The sequence below is a fragment of the Cetorhinus maximus genome, chromosome 3 (genome assembly GCF_964194155.1).
Source record: "Cetorhinus maximus chromosome 3, sCetMax3.hap1.1, whole genome shotgun sequence".
NCBI lineage: Eukaryota > Metazoa > Chordata > Chondrichthyes > Lamniformes > Cetorhinidae > Cetorhinus > Cetorhinus maximus.
This window is the reverse complement of record NC_135881.1, coordinates 184,892,312-184,918,290: the sequence shown is the minus strand read 5'-3', so window position 1 is coordinate 184,918,290 and position 25,979 is coordinate 184,892,312. Positions and strand designations below refer to the sequence as shown.

The following is a 25,979-nucleotide window of genomic DNA, read 5'->3' as shown; positions in this document are numbered from 1 at the left end:
TGTGCAGTGGCCTTATTAAAGTGGATCAAAATAGATTTCATTTGAGGCCATTAACATGGTGTGTGTGGTTGCACTCCCTCTGTTATAAGGGGCTGAATTTTCTGGCTGACATGTGGGTCGCGGAGCCCGCACGTCAGCGCTTAAAATGTCACGTGAGCGTCCCGACGTCAGCGTGCGGCATCGCGATGTTTAGGTCGGCGGGCACGCTATGCAGCATGATGCGCGCCCGCCATTAATTAAAGGCCTTGTTAAGGCCATTAAGTTATCAATTGATGAGGATTTTGAGGAGCCTGTGCGAACTTTGGCTCAGCGCACGGGCCCAATGGGCAGGCGGGTAAGTGATTTTTTAACAAACCTCATCCAGTGGCGGGATGAGGTTTGATATCGGATTTTAAAAAGTTTTATAAAGTTTTTGTGTACTTCATTAACATGTCCCATCTCGTGTGACATTTTCACATGAGGGTGACATGTTAATGATTTTTTTATTGTTCTATTTTTAATGTTTGACAGCCTTTCAGCGATCTCCCTGAGGCACCTCTTAGCCTCAGGGAGGTGTGTGCTCCTTCACGCGCATGCACGAAAGAGCGCACTCTCGGAGTTGGGGAATACCCTCCCGCCCGCACAGGAAGTGCGTAAAATGGCGGCGGGGCCCGTTTCGGCGGCGGCGATCGGCTGCCCGCCCGCCGAGTTGGTTGGGCCCGCCCACCCAAGGGCAAAATTCAGCCCAAAATCTCTGCAGGAATCACCACTTAGTCAGATTAAGGAATTGGAGGGACTTTTGATGCATTATAATCCTTTAGTGAGAGCATGAATGACATCAATCTGTAAATCATGTTGGGAAGTAAAGGGAGGAGTAGAGAGCCAACCATTATTTACCAACCTCAGGAGAACAAAGTGCAAATGCGATGGTATCTGAGTATTTTAATGAAACATGGTCACAATAATTCCCCATTGCAATTAATTTGTTAAATGGTGTGTGCAGGAAGGGGTTGGTTTTGCTGATAATTGGAGAAACATTTTAAGTTGAGAAATGTGTATGAAAAGGAAGGTCTTCAGACTGAGCGAGGAGCCAAATTATTTGCATAAAGTGTCAATGTAGAAATTGGATTCATTTAAACTGTAGTCATTGGGAGAAGATAATCCTTTGGTGGATAAGGAGGGCAGTGGCTAATGAGGGTGTGGGGAGGTGTTGCTCAGAGCAAAGGTGGAAATGCAAAAGATTCAAGCTGGGGAGGGAGGATATTGAGGAAACTGTTAATATACTAATGCAAGAAACAATGGCTAATTTTGCAGTTAGTGATGACGAAATGGCACTCGCTGCTCACTGCAGTGATAGCTCCCCACATTAGGTTTTGCTGGCTTTTGAATGGAGACTTGCTGTCATCAGATGCCTGATCCAGTGTGGCACTCTCTACACAGGATCTGTAACATGTATGAACAGAGCAAGCATGAGCATGGCTCTCCGACCAATCAGATGTAAGAACCCTCACTGAGACAGCCAGGGGACAATTTTAACTCCAAAAAAATTGGGTGGATTGAGGTCCAGTGGAATGCTAAAACGTTAAAAATCTCAAACCCAACCCCAAGTTGACCATTTCTGGTTTTAATGGGGGTGGGACAGTGGGGTTAGTGAGGAATTAAACCGCTCCACAAGTTGGTCATTTAAATATCCCTGTGAGGCTGCATTCCTCAAATCTAACATGTCTAGCGTGACCCTGCGCAGTTGGGTTTCCTGACCTCAGGAAACCTGACAGCTATAGGGAGGCGTGATTTGTTTAATGAAAAAGGTAACTGCCTTTACAGCATGCTCGTGGGCCGAGTGGAGCAGACATGTTTCCTTCCTCTCCACCAAACTTACCTTCTACCCCAATATAAAAGCAAAATACTTTGGATGCTGGAAATCTGAAATAAAAACAGAAAGTCCTGGAAAAACTCACAGGTCTGGCAGTGCCAGTGGTGAGAGAAACAGAGGGCGGGATTTCCCTGCCCTGCCTGCCGCCGGGATTGTCCGGTCCCGTCAAAAGCTAATGGATTTTTGGCTTGGCCGCCGAATCTCCAATGGTGGGTCCCACCATGACGGGGCTGGAAAATCCTGGCCAGAATTAACGTTTCAAGTCGAATATGACTCTTCTTTGCTATTCTGAAGGATCATATTTGAATTGAAACGTTAATTCAGTATCTCCCTCATAGATACTGCCAGACTTGCTGAGGTTTTCCAGCACTTTCTCTTTTTATTACCTTCTACCCAGCCAACTGTCATGCTCCCCACCAATCCAAAGAATCAACCCTACCATTGGGCCGTTTGAGTCTGAAGGTTGGGACCCTCCGCCTGGGGATTGGAACACTCATTGGGATTGGAGGTCAGACCCCAACCCTGGAATTAGGAATTGGAACCTCCAAAGATTGGCAACTATACCACTCCTGTAAAGGAGCACCCTATGCCCCCACTCCCAAGCTCCCACTCTCTCTCACTAAACAAGTATCAGGCTCTTTACCTGTTCCTAGCCTGCAGTCTCCTCCAGAATGCTCCCTGGCCAATATGGAGCCAGACCTGTCAATCAGGCAGGCTTCCCGTCAGAGATCTTGCTTGGAAAAAAAGACACATGCTTTGGAGTTAAAAGTTCCACATATGCAAGGAATCCCAGGCTCCCAGATGTCCTGAAAATAGCTCCCGCTTCATGACTAAAACCTGCCCCAGCCAAGATTGAGGCCGCTATCTCTAAACTAGGAATTATAAACCAGGAATTATAATTTAGATTGAAATCATTTATAGAAAGCGAAACAAAGTATGTGGGGGGCTCAGGGTGAGGGTCGGTGGAAAAGGATTAAGGGGAAGATGATAAGAGTCAGGCAGAAAAATAAAAAATATATATTTTGTTTTTATATATTATGTAAAATTACATTTTCAATGCCAGAGAGGTTGTTCAAAAGTATTAATTTATTATCATGCTGTTAAAAATTCACCTGTACCTGAGTGCAGCATCACCTTTTCTGATGTGTCTACAGGGAACTACTAGGTATAAGCACTGCAACTTTGTATCCTTACAGCTTAAAGTCAATCAATTAATGAGGTACATGTATAGAGCTACCTGAAGAGGAGCAGACTAATTGCAGACCACAACTTCTGGATTTCCGTGTTTATGCAGATTCCAGAAATTGATATGCAATTCACTCCAGAATAACACAGAGCATGGTTAGTCTCACTGTTATTCTCCATGCAAAATCCTGTCCAATAGGAATAAACTTTAGGCATTAGATACAAAAGCAATCAATAAAAATATCATCATTTTTAGCATCACAGAAGTTTAACAGATAGGCATGAAATTAAACTTAAGGTGCGGATTGATTCGCAAACATAAAGTTGGTTATAGGATGCTGTTACTGTGAATGCAGAATATTTTTGCTGTCAAGAGAATACAGCAAAAGTGACAACAAAAGGAGAGACAACAGAAACTATCTGTGTAGCGTGATAAAGGCTTATTAAAAACTGGCAACTGTTATCAACAATCAGCTGAAGCTGAACAGCTGAATAGAAAGTGATATAGCTGTATAGATAAAGGAGCCTGCAATGAATTATATGGAGATAATGGTGGGAGATTTCAATCCACCAAAGGTAATGTGACCAGATTGAGACAACTGGAGGGGAGAATTGAAAGTGCAATAAGATTAGTAGAAGTAATCAGATGATAACATATAAAGCAGAATACAAGGGTAGATGTTGCATTTGAATTAGTATTTAGCAGTCAATTCAAATTGATTGGTAAAGTGGAGGAGAAATAATATTTTGGCTGCATTGACGTTTATAAAGTTAATGTTGATATTATATTAAAGGTTACTAATTGCAGCATTGAGATGCAAGACACAGAACATCAAACCTCAGGGCTATGAAAACAGTTTAAGGGATGATTCAGAGAGAAATAGAACTGAAAAATGAAAACAAATAAACAGCTTTTTCTAAAATACCATTTTTAAAAATATGAAAACAAAATACTTCATTTTAGTTAAATTACTGTTGCTAATATGAAAGACCGTAGATCCCAAAGACTGGCCGATTGCATCAAACAGCAAGTCCCAGCCGCTGTTTGCAACAGGCAAGGTACAGACTGTACCCAACCAGCCTGTGCTTGCAAAACTCAAAACACAGTGTCCAACATGTGATGTGATTCTGCAATCAGACAACATTTGCTAAATAATCCTCAATGTGCTAAGAATTATACTGACGACCAACTTAAGATTGTCAGTAAGGCTTGCAGTGTGGTGCATTTGCGTGCATTGGAAGCTACATATATTAATGCACAATGCCCTGTTCTTTGCAGGCAAAAATAACATGTACACACATGGCACCTGTTTCAGCTAAACAAAATGAGTGACAGCCATTTGCTGGCTAATTCCTCAGGGCAATGCCTTGTCCAATCAGGGTCAAACTGCCTGACTTAAATTTCAAACAATGCTTGGCAGTTAAGTCAGTCACCATCAGTGGTGCATTCTCCACTTGCCAACCAATCAGCACTCTCTTCACATACTGTATAAATAGTTGTTTCTCCCCCTTATATTGGTGTTCTTGCGAGTGTCCTGATGAGAGCAAGACGAAAATCTTAAGACATGTCTCTTTTTTCAGCAATACTTGATATGAAAAGTAATGCATTATAATGCTCTACTACAGGGAAAGAGGCTAGTTGTTTGGTGAGTATCTGGTGAGTGACTAAGGTCTAATCTATTCCTAAGGTTTAAAATAGTATACAAATTTGTGGTAAAGCTAATAAAATATATTTAAAAAGCAACATAAATAAGTGAATAATATAATTAAGTAATTATTTAAAATACATTAAGGAAGGCAGGACAGGTGATGTGTCAAGGCTGTAGCATGTCGGAGCTCCTGGATAACATTGTGATCCAAGGCAAACATGTCTGCAGTAAGTGTTTGCAGCTTGAGGAACTTCAGCTCAGAATCATTGAGTTGGAAGCAGAGCTGCAGACTCTGTGACACATCAGGGAGGGGGGGAGTTACCTGGATGCTTTGCACCAGGGAGCAGTCACAACACTTATGACAGGGTCTTCTGATTTGCTCAGTGATCAGGGACAGGAGGGTGTGACAGCCAGTGAGGCAGGTAAGGGGACCCAGATGAGTTGGGACGTGTCCATAATTTTTACACAATCGTTATTAAAAATTTTTAAAGCCTACATGAAACCTCATCCCGCCCGTGAATGAGGTTTCATGTTTTTTTCTAGTTCCCGCCGGGGCTCCTGGCCTGCCCCCTAACCTTAAGGTGAGTCCAGAACTAAGAGACACTGTTTTAAAATTAGGGATTGCCCTTATAGGACAGAGATGAGGAGGATTTTTCTCTCTAAGAGGATTGTGTGATTTTAGAACTCTCCATCTCAGAAGGCAGTGAAAGCGGTGTCACTGAATATTTTTTAAAGTAGAGGTAGATAGGTTCTTGTTAGGCAAGGGAATCAAAGGTTATCAGGGGTAGATGGGAATGTGGAACTCGAAACACGAGAAGATCAGCCATGATATTATTGAATGGTAGAGCAGGCTCGAGGGGCCGAATGGCCTACATCTGCCCCTATTTCATATGTTTGTACTCCTCTGTCCAGTATTTTAATGCTGGCGTTAATCTAAGATTTGTAGGCTAACCCTTCCATTTAAAAATAAGAGCACCTGTGAATGACATAACAAGAAATTTTTTAAAAATATTATTGATAACAGAATATAAGGCAAATATTGATAAGCTAAGATAGTGCAGTTTTACCAGGTTATTTCTCATACATACTTGGGACTACTACATATCCTATATTGGCATATGAAGAGATTGTCCCGTTGTGCATCCCTCTGAGCATCCAAGCTAATTACTCACTCTACTCACTCTAATGGAATGAAACATATGAGCAATTTGTTTTCTTACCTTAAAAGCTCGTTCTACTTCAGGGATGTCTTTAAAGGAGATGATGACTGGAATGATATCTGAAGCACTGAATTGCGAGGCAGCTGCCGCTATGGAGTTGGCGTCTTTGGATCCTCCATTAGTGAGAAACACAGCTATTTTCCTCACAAGAATACCATTACGAACTCGTTTAAAAGTATGCCTTGCCACAAACTGCATACCAAAGCCAATATTCCGCCTTCTGGTCGATCGTTCAAGTGCCAGCTCTTCTATTTCTTGCAGGAGTAACTGTTTTTTCTTAAAGTCTGAAAATCGAATGAAAGGCCTTACTATGTTATTGTATGTAAGAAGCGCCACACGAGCTCCAGTGGGACAGTTACTTTCGGCTATGTTAATATTCTGCAGCAAATTAATTACAATCCCCTTCATCCTTTCGAATATAGCTAGCGTGACATCTGTAGACATGTCCAGAGCAAATGCCAGCTCGGTGGGGTACGCAGGGCACTCTCCTCTTCCTGGAACAATGAAAAAGCTGCTAGTAATTAAGAACATCATTTAAGTGACAAATAAGTTTAAAACTTAAAGTTGTTGCGATGCTCAATGAGGGTTACTTACTTTGTGAACAACAAGCTATAGGAAAGAAAAGGGAAAATGGAAAATTAATGGTTGAGGGCACACTATTGAAAGTTTGATTCATATTCCATCATTATTAATCTGCTTGAATGTAAACTGAATTCATTTGTTCAGGTGTTATGGTTTTGGAAATTTTCACTGTAGGTTGTTCATTTGTACAGGAAGCTGATGTACTGGTTGACAACTTCACTTGAACCAAATGGTATTCACCTCCTGTATTTGGTTGTGATGAACACAGTTTGTATGTCAGCATATCTTTATCCTTCATCTTTTTAACTGATTTTGGTTACTGATTTTTCACTGGGGACTTGTGGAAAAAATTTAGAACAGTATCTATGGAAAAAGTTATTGCAGTGAGAATTTTGTTCAACACAGAGAGATGACACTTTGAAGGATAAAATCATCATGGACTGCAATCTTAGTTTCAATGAACTTTATTGGCTTCCTTTCACCTGTCCATTGAATGGTGCACATCACTAATGGAAAATCTTCTGCTCTTTTAATGTATGCAATGCCCATCTTATGAACATTTTATCACAACTTATTATGATGTATGATGAAAAATAAACAACAGAATACCTGACCTTCTGCACTTAAAAAAATCACCTACTAACTGCTGTTATCTCACCATAGCTGTTGCTTGTCAAACACAATTTCAGCTGAACATGATTTTTGTTGAAGCTTCAATCTCTGTGTATTTGGTTGATCATTTAAAATATTTGCATTTAAAAACACATTGGTAAATGGAGAGTTTACTCGAACAAAGCCTGGATTCACTGTTCCAAGGAAGCTTACACATTGTGGCACATTTGTAAAGCCTGTAAGCCTAATCTAGGCAGATAATAGACTGGATCTCCCCATGCACCTGCTGGAATTGATTCAGTAATAGGTAAAATGAGGCCCGCGGGACCAGAATTTTAAACACCCCTCCAATCCTGACAAATGTCACCTTCCCCAGTACGGAAATATGGCAGGTCGTGAACCTGTGTACGTGCCCTGTAACATTGGGGTCTCTATAATAAAAGCCTAGGGAAAATTTGAATTTCAACCCTAATTCTTTCCATGATGGAAGTGATTTGAAGCCTCTGGGAACCCCAATAGGTTGGTCACTCCATGAACCTTGGGAGAAGACCACTGAAAACTCAGGAACCTCTTGACAGGTAAGTTTAAAAGGTTTTGTCAATGCCCTCTCATATCCCCCATGTCCCCTCCAGTCCCTTTCATATCCCTGATGTCAACTTCATGCTTTCTCATATCCCCCATTCCCCCTCATAACCCTTTATACCCCTTCCATTCCCTCTCATAATCCCTATGCCCCCCCATGCCCCCTCATATCCCCTAAGCCCACTCATATCCCCTTCATACCCCCTTGCCTCCTCCATCCCCTAATGCCCCTTCCTTAGCCATTCTATTACCCCTATGCCCCATGCATCCTCCATACCCACTCTTCCAGCATCCACTGTGTACTGAATCAATGAGCTGTATAATAAATATGGAAGGTCTTTGAAGTGCTCTCAAAACTGATGAGATAAACCTTTGAAAAATATTTGCAAAACACTACAACCTCATAGGTGTGTCAATCAGCCACAGCCATTCATAGTATTAATGAATGACACTGTAATCCTCTTAATACCTCTTAATCGTGTTCAAATAAACACACATGCATTGGAAACCACATCAAAAACATTACAACCCCATAAAAGTGTCAATCAAGCAAAACCAGCATCCCCTTCGAGCTGAGTCAACATTGCCCACAGGGCTGAGTCAATTGGTCAATCTTGGAGCTCAGCCAAGCCTTCAAAATAGGGCTATCTGGCAATTGTATCAACAGGTGCAATTTAAACAGATGGTCAGACATCCATTTTTTCCATATAGCCTTATTATAGGTGCCTGGTTAAGCTCCAAGAATGGTTAATGGATTCAGCTCGGCAGGGGTCTGTTTACACTGCCTGAAGGGGAGTGCTAGCTTCACTTAATTGACAGCTTTATGAAGTTGTAATAAGCTAATTTTTTTGTGATGTGTTTTTCAGTGGCTGTCTGTTTATTTGGACAAGATTAAGAGATATTAAGAGTATTAAAGTTTTATTCATTGATGCTATGAATGGTCGTGGTTGATTTACACTTTTATGAGGTTTTAAGATCTACAAATTTTTTCAAAGGAGATTTTTTAAAGCCTTTTTTCTTATTGTGTCAGCTTCAGGAACATTTCAAAGACTTGCCAGGCTTGCCAATGTCTCATTGGTTCTGTATACAATAGAAACTGGAAGTGTGGGAATTGGAGATTCATGGGGGCATGGAAGGGGCATGTGGGTATTGTAGGGATATGAGGAGGCATGAAGTGGCACAGGGACTATGAGGGGTCATGGGGAGGACATGGGGTGCATGGGGTGTTGAGGGCTGAGACCAAACGAAGCCTAACAACCATTTACAGGACTGTGACAATATTCCAACGAACAAAGGCAGGCCTTCAAACCAGCCTGCTTCACCACACACATGTCTTCATTGCCACCTCCAGCCTGCTTCGGGAGGCAATGTTCCCAACTCCAGCCCACCCTGACTACTGGAGACCAAAATCTTGTGGGAGTTCCCCAACTTTTAGAAGCTGGGAATGTAACGTCAGGAAATGGCCCGACTTGTGCTTCCTGGGTCTAAGGGGAAAATCTGGCCTGATGTGTTGCTTGGAAAGGTAGCTTCTGTTAAGAATAGATGTGACTGAAACTAACATGGTTGCAACTTTTAAAAGATATACTTACGACAATTAGCTCGCACAGTCGATATGAGGTCACATGGCTGTAATGAAAAGATGAAATTTAAAACATTAAACAAAATATATGAATTATTGTCAGCCTCAATATCTATTGATACATATAGGTTACATACCATGAATGAAGTGCCTGGTGGTCCTTTAGAACCCTGGAATGAACAAAAACTAGTTTTAGAGTAAAATCAAATTTCTTCACTAATATTTACAGACCTTTGGGGTACAGATGTAACTGAAGCATTCTAATCACAAAGAAGCTTTGTCCAGTAACAACGGCAAAATATTACAGGAGTTGATTGGCGTCTATAAAGTTTAGTTACGAACATATCCAAGATAATTTGTCAGTGAACAGAATAAAATTAAGTGAATTTAACCCTCTCCAGTAATTCCAAAGGAGGTTTCTGGGAAATAGTTTAAAATTTAAAAGTCTCAAGTGAAATTAGAGATTAGAAGAAGCTTTTCCTCACTGAACAGTGAATTGGAAGGGGAGGCTCCCAGCAGAAGCACTAACCTGGTGTTGATTAACCACAGAGCTGTATAACCATTGGGTTAGATATGATTGAACATTACAGAGGTAAGTAGACAGATAAGTAGCTAAGGAACATCATGTCTTTTGTGGATGCATGATCAAGGAAAAATTCATCTGTGAAAAGCACCTAATCAGAGTTGAACAGTGGAGATATGGAAATGTATATTCTGCAGTTTTGTTTGTTGTCTGTGGGGATCAGGGACAAATATGCAAACTTTTCTTTGGGGTGATGAAATAATTGATATACTGTCTATGATAGTTTAGCTTATCCAAGGTTCAGATGATCCAAATTTTACTTTCATCCTATGTTCCATTATTTGCTTTTTTATGTGCATTACATCTTTATAACCACAGTTTGGCAATTGCCTTAAGAGATGTCTGAACACATGACATATAAAGACACTTGATTTGGGGATGATGATGTTTCTATGGGATGATAAACACACAGGAGTCAATAAACCAAATAACCCTACCTTCTCCTCCACATTTATCACATACTGACAGTTATAGGGTAACTGGGTTTTCCTCCAGTTCTCTCCCTTGCTCTCCTGGAGATGCTGGTATATGATTCCACAGGTGTCAGCAAACCTCTGGAACTCACCCAACTGGTCATTCTTCAAGCAAACATGGACAGTGAATGCTGGTGAATTATTTGACCATGGGCTGTATCATACCAGCAGTTCAATTTTATTCCCACCTGACCTCCACATAAGCAGTTCATGCGGGGTTGCTGGATAACAATGAAGAATGGAAGGCCTTGCTCAACCCTCTTCCTGTTCCAGGGGTGCACATCATTGTGCTTTATGATATCTCTCTAGTCTAAGCCATAGCACTGGCTTATCACTGCGCTGAGTGGTGTATCTTAACCAATACCTTGCATTCGTAAAGTGCTTTTAGCACATTTAAAACATCCCCGGTGCTTCACAGACATCTAAAAAAAGACCAATTCAAAAATGGAGACGTTAGGAGGAGAGACCAAAAATTTGATCAAAGAGTAGGGGTTTAAGGTGTTTTTTAAAGGAGGGGACAGAGGGGCTGGGTTTAGGGAAGGAATTCCTGGGCATAGGGCCTCAGCAATTGAAGACACAAAACTTTTAAATTTAATTATTCATTAATCAGTGGTTGCCAGTTATTTAAAATATCTTTTCAATATGCTATGCTTGTTTCCATACATTCAGCAAATTGAGATATAAAAACATTGAGGAAAATTGGCTAACTGCGCTACCTACAAATAGCAGAGCATTCAAGTTCATTTACAAAGATCTCTGCAATTTTTTTTTTTAAGTACCTGTCCAAATGTGAATTCATATATTGGTGACTTATGGTAACTTCATTCAACTCATTCCTGGGATGAGGAGGTTATCTTATGAAGACAGGTTGAACAGGTTGGGCCTAAACCCATTGGCGTTTAGAAGAATGAGTGGTGATCTTATTGAAACATATAAGATCCTGAGGGGACTTGAAGGAGTACATGGAGATGGAGGACATTTCCAATTGTGCGGCAGATTAGAATGAGGGGACACAGATAAGAATAAGAGATGGAGATGAGGAGAATTTTTTTCCCAGCGGGTTGTTAGTCTGAGGAATTCCCTTCTTCAGAAAGCAGTGGAGGTTGGGTCATTGAATTTATTGAAGGCAGAGTTAAGCAACTTTTTGATAGACAAGACAGTCACGGGTCATGGGGGTCCAAACAGGAGAATGGAGTTGAAACCACATTCTGACCATCCATGATCTCACTGAATAGTGAAACAGGGTCGAAGGGCTGAATGGCCACCTACTGCTCCTAAGTCCTATGTTTCTAAATAACTTACTAAAATAGCTGTACATCTTACCTTTACTCCAAGATATCCAATCTCTCCTGGTTCACCAGGATCACCAGAACCACCAGCATTACCCTAAACAAAAGTGAGCATTTCATTTTATTTCATAGAGAACCTTATAAGTTGATTATTAATAGATGATTGCTAATAGCACTGGAGTTATACATGTGTGTCGCTATTTTAATTATATTGTTAATATGCTGGAAATTTAATTCCTCAATAATTTTTAATTAGGTAGAGGACGCTAATATTAAAATGAACTGAATTGCATTAAAAATATTGATGTACGTAAACATTTAAAGAATGAAGGGGATACTAAATTAAAATATTTTATACATATAAAATAACATAATTTGACAGATTTTTCAGCAATATGATGGGACAGCAGAGATCAGAGATCTATTGCCTACAATTCCTGAGACATGTGGGAACTCCAGGACACTTCACATGTCCTGGATAGCCACATGCGCCGGAAGTTTCCATAGCTCCTCGAACCTAAGCTCAGGGTTTCCGGAGCTGAGAATTTCCTGAAGCAACATTTCAGGAGGTGGTCACCTCGCAGTGACACAGAATTCAAATTCAGCAGGATAATAAGTGGGTGGCAATCTGGTGGTCAGAAGAGGCAGGCAGTGCAGGAATCCGTCAGGAGTCTGCTCCTCTCAAAACCAGTTTACAGCACTGATTACCATTGAAGGCTAATGGTCCCTCAGGAGAGGATAGTCTTGAGCACAGCCACAGCAACATGAAGCAAATAGATGCACAGGAGGGCACAGAAAAGTTGAGAAATGCAGGATTCAGAGGGAACTCAATAGTCGGGGGATAAGACAGGCTTATCGTGTAGTTTTTAAGTAGTTATGTAAAATTATGAGGAAAAATCAAATATGGAATTATTCAACTTGCAGTCAGCCAAATTAAAATTAAAAAATGATTTTGACCAGTTAGATTGGAATCAGAGATTGGCAGGTGAAACAGTAAATAAGCAATGAGGTGTCTTCAAAAAGGAGATAACTTGGAAGAAAGGAAGGGCATCTAAAGCTTGAGCACCTTGGATGACTAAAGGTATAGAGATTAAAATGAAATAGCAAAAGAAAGCTCATAAATGTTGGGTTCATAATTCAATATGGTAGAGAACCAGGCTGAATACAAAAAGCACAGGAGAGAACTAAAAAAGGTATTTTAAAAAAACTATTTCATGGGACGTGCGTGTCACTGGCTAGGCCAGCATTATTATTGCCCATCCCTAATTGCCCTTGAGAGGGTGGTGGTGAACCATCTTCTTAAAGCGTTGCAGCCCATGTGGTGTAGGTACATCCACAGTGCTGCTCGGGAGGGAGTTCCAGGATTTTGACACAGTGACAGTGTAGGAAAGGCGATATATTTCCAAGTCAGGATGGTATGTGGCTTGGAGGCGAACTTGCAGGGTGCGGTGTTCCCATGCATTTGCTGCCCTTGTCCTTCTCAATGGCAGAGGTTGCTGGTTTGGAAGGTGCTGTCGAAGGAGCCTTGGTGAGTTGCTGCAGTGCATCTTGTAGATGGTACACACTGCTGCTGCTGTGCGTCGGTGGTGGGGGGAATGTTGGAGGTGGTGGAACGGGCGCCAATCAAACAGGCTGCTTTGTGCTGGATGGTGTCGATCTCCTTGCATGTTGATGGAGCTGCACACATCCAGACAAGTGGAGAGTATTCCATCTCACACCTGACTTGTGCCCTGTAGATGGTGGACAGGCTTTGGGGAGACAAGAGGTGAGTTAGTCACCGCAGAATTCCCAGATCTGACCTGCTCTTGTAGCCGTGGTATTTATATGGCTAGACCAGTTTCTGGTCAATGGCAACCCCCAGGCTGTTGATAGTGGGGGTTTCAGCAATGGTATTGTTATTGAATGTAAAGGGGAGATGTTTGGATTCTCTGTTGTTAGACTTGGTTATTACCTGGCACTTGTGTGGCCAAAATGTTATTTGCCACTTATCAGACCAAGCATGATATAGGATAGACAATGTCTGTGTAAGAGTATAGATTAGTGGTAACAAAAGAGGGAACCCAAAAATCCTTTACAAAGAAAGTGTAGGACCAGTTAGGTTCTAAAAGGTAGATCTGTTTATGGAAGTAGATGATATGTCTAAGGGCTTAAATGAGCACTTTACATCTGCCTTCACTGGAGAAGAAGATGCTGCCAATGTCCCAGTAAGGGAAGAGATGGCAGGAAGGCTGCCTGCGCTGTTTTTGAATGGGCTGCCGGGTCAACATTGGATCCGGCGGTGATTGGACTCTTGCCGCCGCCTGCTTCTTCCCGCTGTTTTCGGGAGCCGCGATTCACACCTGCATAAAATGGCAGCACAGAGCTGACCGCGGGCGGTGATCAACTCCGTGCCTGCCCATGCCCAGTCCTAAACAGCCTGCCTGCCGTAAGTAAAATCCTGGCCTTAGGGCCAATAATCCGAGACAAAATTAATCAGCACTTGGAAAAATATAAGTTAATAAATGAAAGCCAGCATGAATTTATTAGAGGAAAATAGTGTTTGATTGACTTGATTGAGTACTTTGATGAGGTACCAGAGGTTGAGTATGTGGCTCTTTCAAAGGCGTATGATAAAAGACCACAGATTAGACTTGTTAGCAAAGTTAAAAGACATAGCATAAAAGGGTTGGCTGCACAGTTCTGGAATTAGCTAAGGAATGGAAAACAGAGAATAGTGGTGAATAGTCGTTTCTCAGACTGCAGTGAAGTGTGTCATTGTGGCCCCACTTTTTGACCACTGCACTTTTTAAAATATATTAATGAGCGGGACTTGAGTGTACCAGGCATAGTTTCAAATTTTGCAGTTATATAAAACTCAGAAATGTAACGAACTGTGAAGAATATAGTAACACCCTTCAAAACAACACAGGCAGGCTGATAAAACAGGCAGACACATTTTTGGTCAGAGTAGACCGAAAATTTACTGTGGGAGAGACAGTTTTTGTGCATCTTGAGGCCACTTGCACAATTCAAAACGTGCCCCCACACACACCCTGGGGTACCCTCCTTCCCCAGTATAGCTCTCCTCCTGCAGCCTCTTGTCTCCCCTGAGGCCACTTCTCCCCCTTCCCCAAGCAAGACCTAGCCCTGCAGCTGTTTAAAAGCCACCCACATATGGCTGATCTGTTAGGTAGAGACCTATCCATGAGTCACGCTAAAAGCGATGTGGTGCTGTCTGTGAAGCCTGGAGCTGATGACAGCGAGTGCTGCCCAAAGCAAGGTAGGCAAACAAACTTTGGAGTCCCAAGTGAAGTACAGCCCCCCAAGTGCACTCCTTATATATGCTGTTGTGAAACTTGTTGCCATGTTTTCCTGCCAATGTGGGCGGACAATCCAGCTGGGGGGATGAGTTCAGCGGGCTAGCCTCATAATGATATGCTGATGTATTACAAGGAGGTTCCTAACGTCCGATGGTGAGGAATGTGGCCCGCCATTGGCGGGCAGAGCGGATGGTCACAAACTGGTTTCGTGATGTCGTGAAACCACTTTTTGGCATTCTCGCCATATTGTCCGCTCATGCCACCGAACACACCTGACGCTGGCAGGCACAGAAAATCCCGATCATTGTGTCGGATAATGGTACTGCTTTCACTAGTACGGAATTCCAGAGATTCATGAACCTAAATGAGATTAAACATGTCAGAATAGCACCGTATTATCCCTCATCCAATGGGTTATCAGAAAGAGCAGTACAAACCTTTAAAACAGGCATGAAGAAACTATCGGAAGGAACGTTAGAAACATGAATTTCAAGATTTCTTTTCAACTATCGCAGGACTCCTCATGCAACCACAGGTTCAACACCTTCAGAATTGCTAATGAAACACAGCCTTTGTACAAGATTGAGTCTGGTATTCCCTAACCTAGAGGGGAAGGTGGAGAAGAACCAGAGTAGTCAGAAAGTGAATCATGATGTTCACAGTGAAGACCGAAAATTTACTGTGGGAGAGACAGTTTTTGTGCAAACTTTTGCAACTGGATTGAGATGGGTTCCTGGTAAAATCGTCTGTGAAACAGGACCTTAGTCCTAGCAAGTGGAAGTGGAAAATAGGATTGTTAGGAAACATGTGGATCATCTCAGAAGTCGAGACACAACCAGTTACTCCATCTGAAATCGAAGTTGAACCTTTGATCCCTGAAGTGCCAGGGCGACAAAGAATAGGCATACCTGCTGTCTCTGTTGAAGTAAGTAATTCTGAACTGCCATTGTCTAAGGATGTCCCTGATGCTGCAGCTCCTGGTCAAGTCGACCCAATGGAAGAATCTCAAGTCGTAGAGTTGAGTCGCTCTACCCAAATCAGAAAACCACCTCAAAGACTAAATCTATAATTGCATGAACTGTCTATATTTGTATATGATATGCATTAAGATATTTTGAAAATAAGAGTGATAAAACAAAATTAAAGGGGGAGGAATGAAGTAATTATCAATTAAACCTTTCATACTGTTATGGGGATCATGTGATTATACAGATGAAATAGCCTTAAGCGTGGATAATCTTGCGGGGGAGCTTTCTAGCCTTGGTCTCAGTACAAGCATGTAGCTTCATCAGGAACTCTGTAAATAAAGAATACTGTTTCTTACAAGAAACCTGCCCAGTACTCCAAGTTTATTACAGGAATCCTTGAGTTTATAAATATAGGAATAGAGTACAAAAGCAAGGACGTTAGGCAAAACCTTTATAAAACACTGGTTAGGTCCCAACTGGAGTATTGTGGTTAATTCTGGGCGCCACACTTTAGGAATGACGTAAAGAGTGCAGATTGACTAAAATGGTACCAGAGATAAAAGATTTCAGTTTTGTGGAGACACTAGAGGAACTGGAGTTATTCTCCTTCGAACAGAGAAGGTTAGGGTAACATTTGATAGAAGTGTCCTACATCGTGAAGTGTTTTGATAGAGTAAGTAGAGAGAAACTTTTCACTGGCAGCAAGCTCAGTACATTTAAATGGTTGGCAAAGGAACCAGAGATGACATGCTGGAACATTTTATTTAAGCAGCATGGTATTTTGGCTGGACTGTGCTGTCTGAAAGGGTAGTGGAAGTCGATTCAATGACAACTTTCAAAAAGAAATCAGATAAATCTGTGAAAAAGAAAAATTAGCAGGAATTTGGGGAAAGAGTGACTGAAACTAATTGGAGAGCCTCTTTCAAAGAGTTGGCAATGGTATAACAGGCTGAATGGCCCTCTGTACTGTAAAAGTCTATGATTCTATAACTTGGTCTAATTTTATAGTTCTGGACCATTTTCATAACTTGTTTCTTTTTGAACACATTTTAGTAATATTCCTTATGTCTCAAATTTGTAATAACATTAACATAATGTCAGTGCCGGTTAAACTATAATAATTCTCCATGTTATATTAAATACAGGCTGCTATAATGAGCTTAAATTTTAGACAACAATTTGATAATTTAAATATAAAAAGTCACATCTGCTTTAAAAATGTAATGTTTTAGATGAGGTCTCTACCCTGTTCCCTCGTATCCCTGTGATTCCTTTTTCTCCGCTGTGACCAGCTTTTCCACCTTCTCCCTAAAAACATGATAACAAACATAGAAGAAAGGACAGGTCACCACCTGCTTAAACAATCCAAAGCTGGCAGATAAAAATAGTTCTCGTTATAAACATTAAAAGTACCTTTTTGCCAAGGTTACCCTGTGGTCCTCGATTTCCCTGCAGGATTAAAAAACAATAACTTATGGCCTACTAATTAGGCAAAAAATGACCTTTATTTGTCTGTGATGAAGCTCAGTAATAGAGAGCTAGAGAATGGAACAGACTTGATTTTGAACCATAAAACACCCCAGTGTCGATTGTTAGTTGGTAGGGTTAGATAGATAGGTAGGATGGTATCATTCTACCAATCTCCTGATCGCCACCTACAGAATTTCTATAATAATTCTATTTGCTTACATAGGGAAGATTTTCCTTGGTTGGTATGGCTTATCCAACTCGTGAACAGTCTGAAAAGATTTTCTTTGTCAGATATCACTAGTGGAATTGTAAAAGTTTTTGAATGAATAGCTTTCTGGTTGCACTAGACCTACTGATGTGGGAGGCAGGAAGTGGGGGTTGTTGGAACCCTACTCACCCAGTGGAAAGCGGCAGGTGGGCTGTTAAAATGCCCCAAAGGTTACTTACCTGCTGGAAAGCTGCCCAGGTCCCATCAGGACACTTCCAGAGAGGCATTTAAGCTGCATTCCTAAAGCTAGCTAGGTTTTAATTCACGCCCAGAGAGTTGGTGGGGAATGTGGCCTGGCCGATAGCAGCTGCCATGCAGCCATTTACTGCTCCATGGGGCCTTAACTGGCTGGAGGTGGAACTTGTCACCGGGGAGAAGGTCACGCCTTGCAGAGACGCTGACCAATCTGATTGCTCTGTAGTCCCAGCAGTGGCAAGTTCGAACAGGGGGCACTGCTGGAGCTACAGCCAATCCCCGAAGAAAAGCTGTTAAAGGAGGCCGGACTTCAGTTAAACCCAGGGCATTGGTGAGACCTGGCTGGCAGGTCCCATTGAGGGGGCTGAGAGGGCTAGGGGAGCTGGGTTTGAGAGGCTGTGGAGAGGGTTAAAGGAAGGGTGGGGGGGGGGGGGGGGGGGGTGCAGTATGACCTTGTTGGGTAGGGGGGGCCTCAGATGAGCACAGATACCCCACAGGAAGTGCCCCCTCCTTTACTCAACACCAGCTCACCCAGTAAAAGCTTCCAGGCTACCTGCTCTGTGTGGGCCTCTCCCTGCCGTGACTAACATAGCGGTGGGGGTGAGATGAGGCACTCAAGTGGCCATTAAGGCGGTTGGGCCATGCAACACCTCCACCGCCCCCTATAGAATGGGAGACAGGTGAGGGTGGGTGGGTAGGCATTGGGCAGGCCATGCAATGCATTTTACCCCTGTGCCTTCAAACCCGCTGGGGGGGCGGGGTGGACTGTATAATTCCAACTCCGTCATCTGAAAAATTCTGCCTCCTGATTTCCGAGGTGAAAGAGGAAAATGTTGTAATCATCGCTACATGATCCTAACCACGGAGTGTGCGTATGTGTGTGTGAGATTCTCAGTGGGTGAGAGTGCACTGGCTCAATAGGCAAAAACCAGATTCCAATTTTCTCAATAACAATTCAATAGTTACAGAGTGCTCTGAAAACAGAAAGCAGAAAGAGAAGGCAGATTTCCTGGACACAGAACTAAAGCACATCAATGATATGATTCCATTTTGCTACCTTTTTTCCTTTTTGGCCTTGAGAACCAATTCCATTGCTGCCATCCATCCCCTGTGTGATAAACAACATCATGTCGATACATAATCCAATACTCTTTAACATTTTCTTGGTGATACAATAGGCATAATTCTCCGAGGCTCCCTGTGGCATCTCACTGCTGATCAGTGCTGATCAGAAAATCAGGGATTGTGTAACTTAAATATTACTTCACAGAAACGGGGTTAACGACTACAGTGTCTCCCCAAGTTCAGTTTCCTGTGAACTTGCTGTAGGAGTGCAGTAAAGCAATCAATAACGGCCTCTTTTTCATGAGGAAATAGATAAAACTGGTTTCTGATTCAGACTTGTGCTGTGATGTTAGCCCCAATATTGCCAGTGGGGGCTTTGGTAGCAGGCGTGCAGAGTTTGAGACAGGAGAGCCGAAGTCTTCGTCTCGCTGCATGCTGTGGATTTTAATTCCAGAGAGTGCATATCACTTTTACAACAGGATCCCTGCCCAGAGGTCAGCCTTATTGACAGGCCTGACTTCCAGTTGGGTGGGAGCCATCCAGAGCAGAGCAAGATAATGAGGCTGCAGATGCTGGGTGGGGTGGGGTAGGGAGGCCGATCCCTACCCCCTCCAGGAGGGGCTCAAATCAGGGAATCTGATTTTGGGGGTGGGGAGGGGGAGCGGGAACCTGATCCAAGGAATGTAACTAAGTTTGGAGGGGTCAGGGGAAGCACTCGTGCTCCTCCTGGCCTTCAAGAAGTACTGAAAAGGCACTTACCTTCCCCAGGAAGCTGTCCTCACCTCCCTTGAGGTGCCAGGATTCCAGAGCTTGGGAAACCTGGTCAGCCACAGTTAAACCTGTCAGACATGTGAAATCTGAGGCTTGCAGGCTCATTGGGCAGAGTTTTGCTCTCGCTGGGCGGGCAGGCCCGGGAGGGAGGCTGTCCGCCGCCCGCGATCGGATCCCGGCATGGATTTCACACTGGCGGGCCAATCAACGGCCAGCGAGCGTGAAACGCGCACTGCAGCGCTGCCGGGGTGGGGACGGGAGGAGGGCGAGTGCGGAAGTGCGCTCAATGAAAGTTCCCTGAGACATCGAGCTGCCTCAGGGAGCTGGAGATTTATAAACTCAAAAGTTAAAAACTTAAGCCATGTTAAAAAGAATTCCCCTCATGTGACTCTGTCACATGAGCAGGGACATGTTATGAATGAAATTTATAAAAATTTTAACTTTTATTTGTCCGCTCTTGGATGAGGTTTCCTAAAATATCCAAAGGCCGCTTGGCCTGCTCGCCAACCGTAAGGTTGGACGGGCAGCGAAAAGTTTCACTTACTTAGAACTTTAATAGCCTTAATAGACCTGTTAACTGTCGGCAGACACGCTAACCACTCCCGCCAGCTGAAATATCGCCCCACGTCATCGCGTGTCATTTTTACACTCGTTCGGGTCAGGCGCGTGCCCGCCCAATGAGTGCAATATTCTGCCCATTAAAATATTTAAATAGCCAACCAGCCCCCTGGGAGCGGCTGGTTTGTCCCTCGTTTGTCCCATCTCCGCTTCACTTGGAAGTGGGTGGGTTGGAGTTTGCAGTTGGACTTGAGACACTTTAAATTTGAACATCTCACGTGAAGGGTTAAATTTGGGGGTTAAATTTCACCCCTTTAATTCCGTTCTATGAATTCAATATTTAATTAATGTCCCTCTGGAACACCCGCATTGAAACAGACACTCTGACAGAATGTTAACCAAATTTTTAAACTGCAGCTAAAGAGTCTATACCCAGTGTTACACTTGATAAAATGTGTACTGAACATTCACACAATTCTTGCCAGCCAAAAGGGAGGTCATGTCCCTCGTATTGTTCTGCAGCTCTCCTGTTCACTCAATTTGAGTTTCTTCCATAAACAGTATTGGCTCCTTTTTACCTCTCTTGAAACTTAGAATGTAATTGCCAAAGTATCCTTTCCATGATGGAAAATATAGCATTCACTACACTTGCAGTTAACTTATCCATTGTAATCAAAGTCCTTAGGTTCACTTGTTTTGTCCAACAGTGTGAGAAATGTGCATTGGCACATGGACCAAGAAATCATCTCACTTTGTAACTGTTTTAATGACACTAATAGACATTGTGATTGCTAATCACTAACACAGATTGGAAGTGAAGGAAATGTGAGAAGGGGCATGAAGATATTAGTGATAATATCTAATCTGGATTTATATAATTGCAATTGGGCTAAACATCCCAGTGCTAAACTTTAAAACCTGTAATTGTAAAGGAAAGGTTATTTTTATACAGGCAATTGTGCAATTTACAATTTACCAAGTTACTAGTGGGGGAAGCAAAGCATAATTTTTTTTAGAAACGTTTTGTCACCTGCATTGCAAATTCTTATGTTACTGATTATCATGTAAGTGTATTTGAAATTATAATTAAATACAATCATAACACATTAACTAAATTAGTCATCAAAATTAGAGAGTGGGGTAGGTGAATTGAATAGACTAGGCTCCTAATTAAGAGCCTATGGCCTCGTTATTTACGGGAGGGCAGGGAGGGTGGGTGGAGTGCCAGGGTGGTGGGGTGGAGAAGCATGGTAAGGCCAGGGGCACATAGGTTCTGCTGAATTTAATTAACGGGCTGACTTGCTTGCCAGGTGGTAAAACCAGCAGCAGGAGGCTGCAGCCAGCAACCAAGGGAGGCTGAGATCAACAAATGGGAGACTTGAGGGCCACGGGGAGCTTTAAAAAGCCCTTACCTTCTAGCGTGAGCAGATACTGCCTCCATTTTGCTGCTGGGCTTCCCAAGCCTTGGGGATACGTGGCCTCCAGCTGCTAAAGTCAAATTCTATTTGCACTGTGGGAGCCTGTAAACATGTCAATGAAGTGTCCCGTCTATCTGAGGCAGAATAGACACACACTACACTGCCTTCTGCCATAAAATTAGTGACAGGCACATAAATGTCTGGTTGGTGTCATGCTTTGTGCTTTCTAGGCATTGACCTCCTCCTGCCCATTGTGGGAGGGGAGGGCTAATGTTAAGGCGCACATATCTGAACCGTGCAGACAGGTTTCACTGCATAATATACCGGACAGCATTTTCCCAGCAGGCTTCGGAACCCCACTGTCAGGCTGAAATAAGGATTAGAGGCCCACACCGTGTGGTAAACACTCATTGTGACTTTCTCCAGGGTGGCCAGTTAATGGTTAGAGGGTGGGCCCGCTGTCCAATTAAGGATGGTAGGTAGGCTCTCGAAGATGGAAGGCCAATCAGTGACCTTCCAGTTTGAGAAGCAGGCTGCAGTAGCAGGTAAGTAAGGGAGAGAACACTTCAAGAGGGAGGCACCCTCGCGCCAACATTTTTCAGGTTTAAATTAATAAATGGGTTTTTGCAACCAGGACACCCCACTGTAGGCAGCGGCTGGGGTGGACGGGGAGACCCCTTTACAGGGCAGCCTGCAGCTGCTGCTACACCCTGGCAGGCAGGGTGGGCTTACAGACCTGCCTGCAGTGCTGCAGTGGTGTTCTGCACCTGGAGGCTGCCTCCCAGCAGCTGAGCTGGTCTCCACCAGCGTGGGCACCTGCAGGCTGACTGGAAAATCCCAGGCAGTCTCCTTCAATTGGCCTTAAATGGCGCTTAATAACCTGGGTCAGTTACCTGCCTCCCCCTCCCTCAATGCCACCTATCTAAATTTGCCAGGGGCAGGGAGGAGCTGGGGATCCAGCAGGCCAGCCAGCAGGGCTATTTTTAGCTTCTAAAAATGCCTCTGATCCTCGTCTTGGTTGGGGGTTAAAAACCAAACCCACTCTACAGGTAAACTATACAGATCAGGTGTGTTAGTTATAACACTGTGGGCAGAACCTTGTGCCCGCCGCTGCGGTGAGTTTTGTGGTGGTGGCGGGGGGATTGGGTGGGGGGGCATTTATTCTGGCAGGAGGGTATCAGATGGGGATCACACTGCCCTCCCACCTCCACCCTGATTAAGTCTGTGATGGGGAGGCATGTGAACAGCCTCACTGCCCCACTGACAATTGAGGCCCTTAAGTGGACAATTCATGCCCATTTAATGCCCACTGCTGTTGGGGAGAATGACAGCAAGCACTGTTGTGTTTGTGGGCTTCTGGCCAGAGGGGTGGGCAGTGGTCCCTCGTTCAAACACACTCAATCCCTGATTGAGGGACCGGGCATCAGGAAGGGGCTGGCCTGCTAAGAATCACCTCCCCGCCCTTGCTGCTGACCCCCCTTTCCCACCCACCCCCCGCCCACTCCTGTGATCCCCTCACCACTATCACTCACCAGTGCCCTGGGTACTTCCTCGATCTATGGCCTCGGGCGGGTGTCGTATTGGCAGCAGTCACCGCCTGCCCTGATTGGCTGACCACTCTCGGTGGGCGGGACTTCACCCTGCCAGGGGCTTGATGGCACAGGACAGACCGCCTCAAGCCTGTTAAATGCCTGACTGGCACAAAGATGTGGCAGGCCTTCTCGAAAACAGGCGGCGTGGCGATCTCACCAGCTCTCCAGCCGGCACCTGAGACTCCCGTCACCTCACCAGATTTGACCCTACGTGAACTGTACAGGTAGAAATCATTGATAGCCCTCGGTGCAGTTAGCAGATTTCAGCTGGGCACTGCCAAGGAACATTACAACTTACAGAGCAAAGAAAGGAAAACCAACTAGAGAAGTTTTGCTCTATTTGCGCAGGCAGCCAGCATAAATCATCCAGGCTCATACAATATTTCAGATTTATGTTTTGCCTCTCTGACAGGATTACATGGCTGCTGGTGGTATGGAAACATACTGGGGAGGAGGGTGGAGTCATGATGCATAATTACAACATGACAGTGTCTGCTGCCTTTTCCTGCCCATCGTTTCCACATAGTCATAATCGCCATTTGCATGATGTGCTGGAGGTTGCTAGGCATCTGTCAAACTCAGCACATCAACAGAAAAGACGAGCCATTCAGAAATGAAGATGACTGGATCTTTAATTGTGGATACACACAGCGAAATCGTGAGGCTCTGCTCCAGCAGTGAGGTAAGCCTGTCCAATTGACACCATTTTGTTTTAAATCAGCAGAAATTTGGAGCGCCAAGTCGACTCTGGACATGTTGACTCAGGCTTCCATTGAGGGAAGCTCCATGCTGCAGCTCAGCTTCATACAATTTACTGCACAAGGTTAGAGGGCTCACATTATCAACTGACTTCTATTGTCCACCGTTTCCCCCCCACCCCCTCCTCCACCATTGCACAACATAATCAAGTTTCAATGAGAGAGAGGGTGAATTTTCCAGTGGGTTTCCTGATCTCCTGTCGGTAAGTGATTGACCAAAGCCCTGGAGAAATGATGTAAGCGGCTGTTTACGCCCTTCTTTCATGACTTCTGCTGAAAAATTACAGCAGGAGATCAGGTCACCTGTGGATATTCCAGGCGACATTACTTAATGGGGAGGAGCTGTGTAACTATTTCCATTTCTCGTCTGCTAACCAAATATTTTCACCAGGGAATGAGCAAAAAGACTAAAACAAAGAACAAACTCACCATTAACCCACGAGGTCCCAGTGGTCCCCTTACGCCTTTCTCTCCAGGAGTTCCAGTTTCACCCTATTAAATAATTCCCATGGGGTAATTAATATTTTGCAGCAGACAAATTTGACACAGCAAGCTCCCATAAGCAGCAGTGTGTTAATGACTAGATAATCTGTTTTAGTGATGTTGGTGAGGGATACATGTTGGACAGGGCACCAAGGAGAACTCCCCTACTCTCCTTGGAAAATAGAGGACCTTTTACATTCAACTGAGAGGCCAGACAATGCCTGGGTTTAATGTCTCATCCAAAAGCCAGCACCTCCAACAGTGCAGGACTCCCTCATGACTGCACGAGAAATGCCCCTCTGCATTTTGTGTTCAAGTACCTCGCCTGGGACTCAAACTCACAACCTTCTAACCTTCTTGAGGTGAGAGTGCCATCCATTGAGTCCCAACTGACACTGCAAAGTATGATTTCCTATTCTGAGGAGTGTTACTCAGCTGTATAGGTGTCAGACAGCTGGAAATCCATCACCATTGTTACAAATGTAAGGTTTTAAAAGGTTATGATGTTTTGGGACTGTGTTTTACTATAGAGTAAAATGGAGGAATCAAGAGGTCATGTGATCTGTTCTGTATTCTACTTTGATTGTTAAAGATTAAAGGGAGACCCAGGTTGTTTTACTGAGAAGAAGGTGCCAGGTGTTCTCATTTGTGGACAATAGCAGACGCATGTGCACTGTCAGTGGTTAGACTATAAGGCTCCAAAGTCTTAGGAAGGTGTTAAGAATATTAGGTTTTGTATGCTATCTATTTAATTTTGAGATAGAATGAAGTTGGGGGGTTCAAAGGCTAAATAATCAGCATGTCCACCCCTATGTGATTCACATTGCCATGGGGATGGGCTTTGAGAGGGGAAGGGTGCATGGGAAGCCATTGTAGGATCAGATTACAAGGCTCTTCTAAAACATATCTAAAACAGATTGTAACACTTCCAACCCAAGCTGTAAGAAATCCATATAATTAGAGTTCTGTTTACCTGACGTGCAATGATGCCGTGTATACTCCTTCCCTTTAGGGACATATCTTACTTTGCTGAAAGCAGAGAGCTTGGGCACAGATGGGCAAGAGACAAAGTGCACAGAACCCCCTCATCCCAAGTTTGCTGAGGGTAACACTGAACTCTTACCAGCTCAAAACACTAATGCAGAGACATGATCGGGTGTGTTGCAAATTTACCTCAACTATTTAAAACGGAATAAAAACAGAAATGCTGGAAAAACGTAGCAAGTCTGACAGCATCTGTGGAGAGGGAAACAGAGTTTATGTTTTGAGTCAGCACGACTCTTCTTCAGAGCTAAAGAGAAGTAGAAATGTGATGGAATTTATATGGTTTGGGGGGTTGGAGCAGGTAAAGCAGGATAAAAGGTCAGCGATAGGTGGGGGCTAAGGAAAGACTGACAAAGATGTCATGGACACAAGACAAAGGGAGTGTTAACAGTAGTGGTGAGGACTAAGGAAGGTGCTGATAGTGGCACAAAGGTAAGAAAAAAGCATGTGTTAATAGCAGAACAAGGGTCAGCACTCTCTGAAA

General features: G+C 43.5%; 1 protein-coding gene across 2 annotated transcripts in view; it reads right to left on the bottom strand.

The window, feature by feature from the left end:
- LOC144679091 (collagen alpha-6(VI) chain-like) overlaps positions 1 to 25,979 on the bottom strand; it is a 140,273-nt gene that overhangs the window by 18,493 nt on the left and 95,801 nt on the right. For both annotated transcript variants that reach the window (XM_078539382.1, XM_078539383.1), the window contains exons 20-28: positions 24,398 to 24,460; positions 18,864 to 18,914; positions 17,287 to 17,322; positions 17,119 to 17,181; positions 11,641 to 11,703; positions 9,399 to 9,431; positions 9,272 to 9,308; positions 6,501 to 6,515; positions 5,907 to 6,400 (exon numbers count right to left, since the gene is read on the bottom strand). In XM_078539382.1, coding sequence (XP_078395508.1) covers positions 5,907 to 6,400; positions 6,501 to 6,515; positions 9,272 to 9,308; positions 9,399 to 9,431; positions 11,641 to 11,703; positions 17,119 to 17,181; positions 17,287 to 17,322; positions 18,864 to 18,914; positions 24,398 to 24,460 — 855 coding nt within the window. The remainder of the gene's footprint in view (positions 1 to 5,906; positions 6,401 to 6,500; positions 6,516 to 9,271; positions 9,309 to 9,398; positions 9,432 to 11,640; positions 11,704 to 17,118; positions 17,182 to 17,286; positions 17,323 to 18,863; positions 18,915 to 24,397; positions 24,461 to 25,979) is intronic.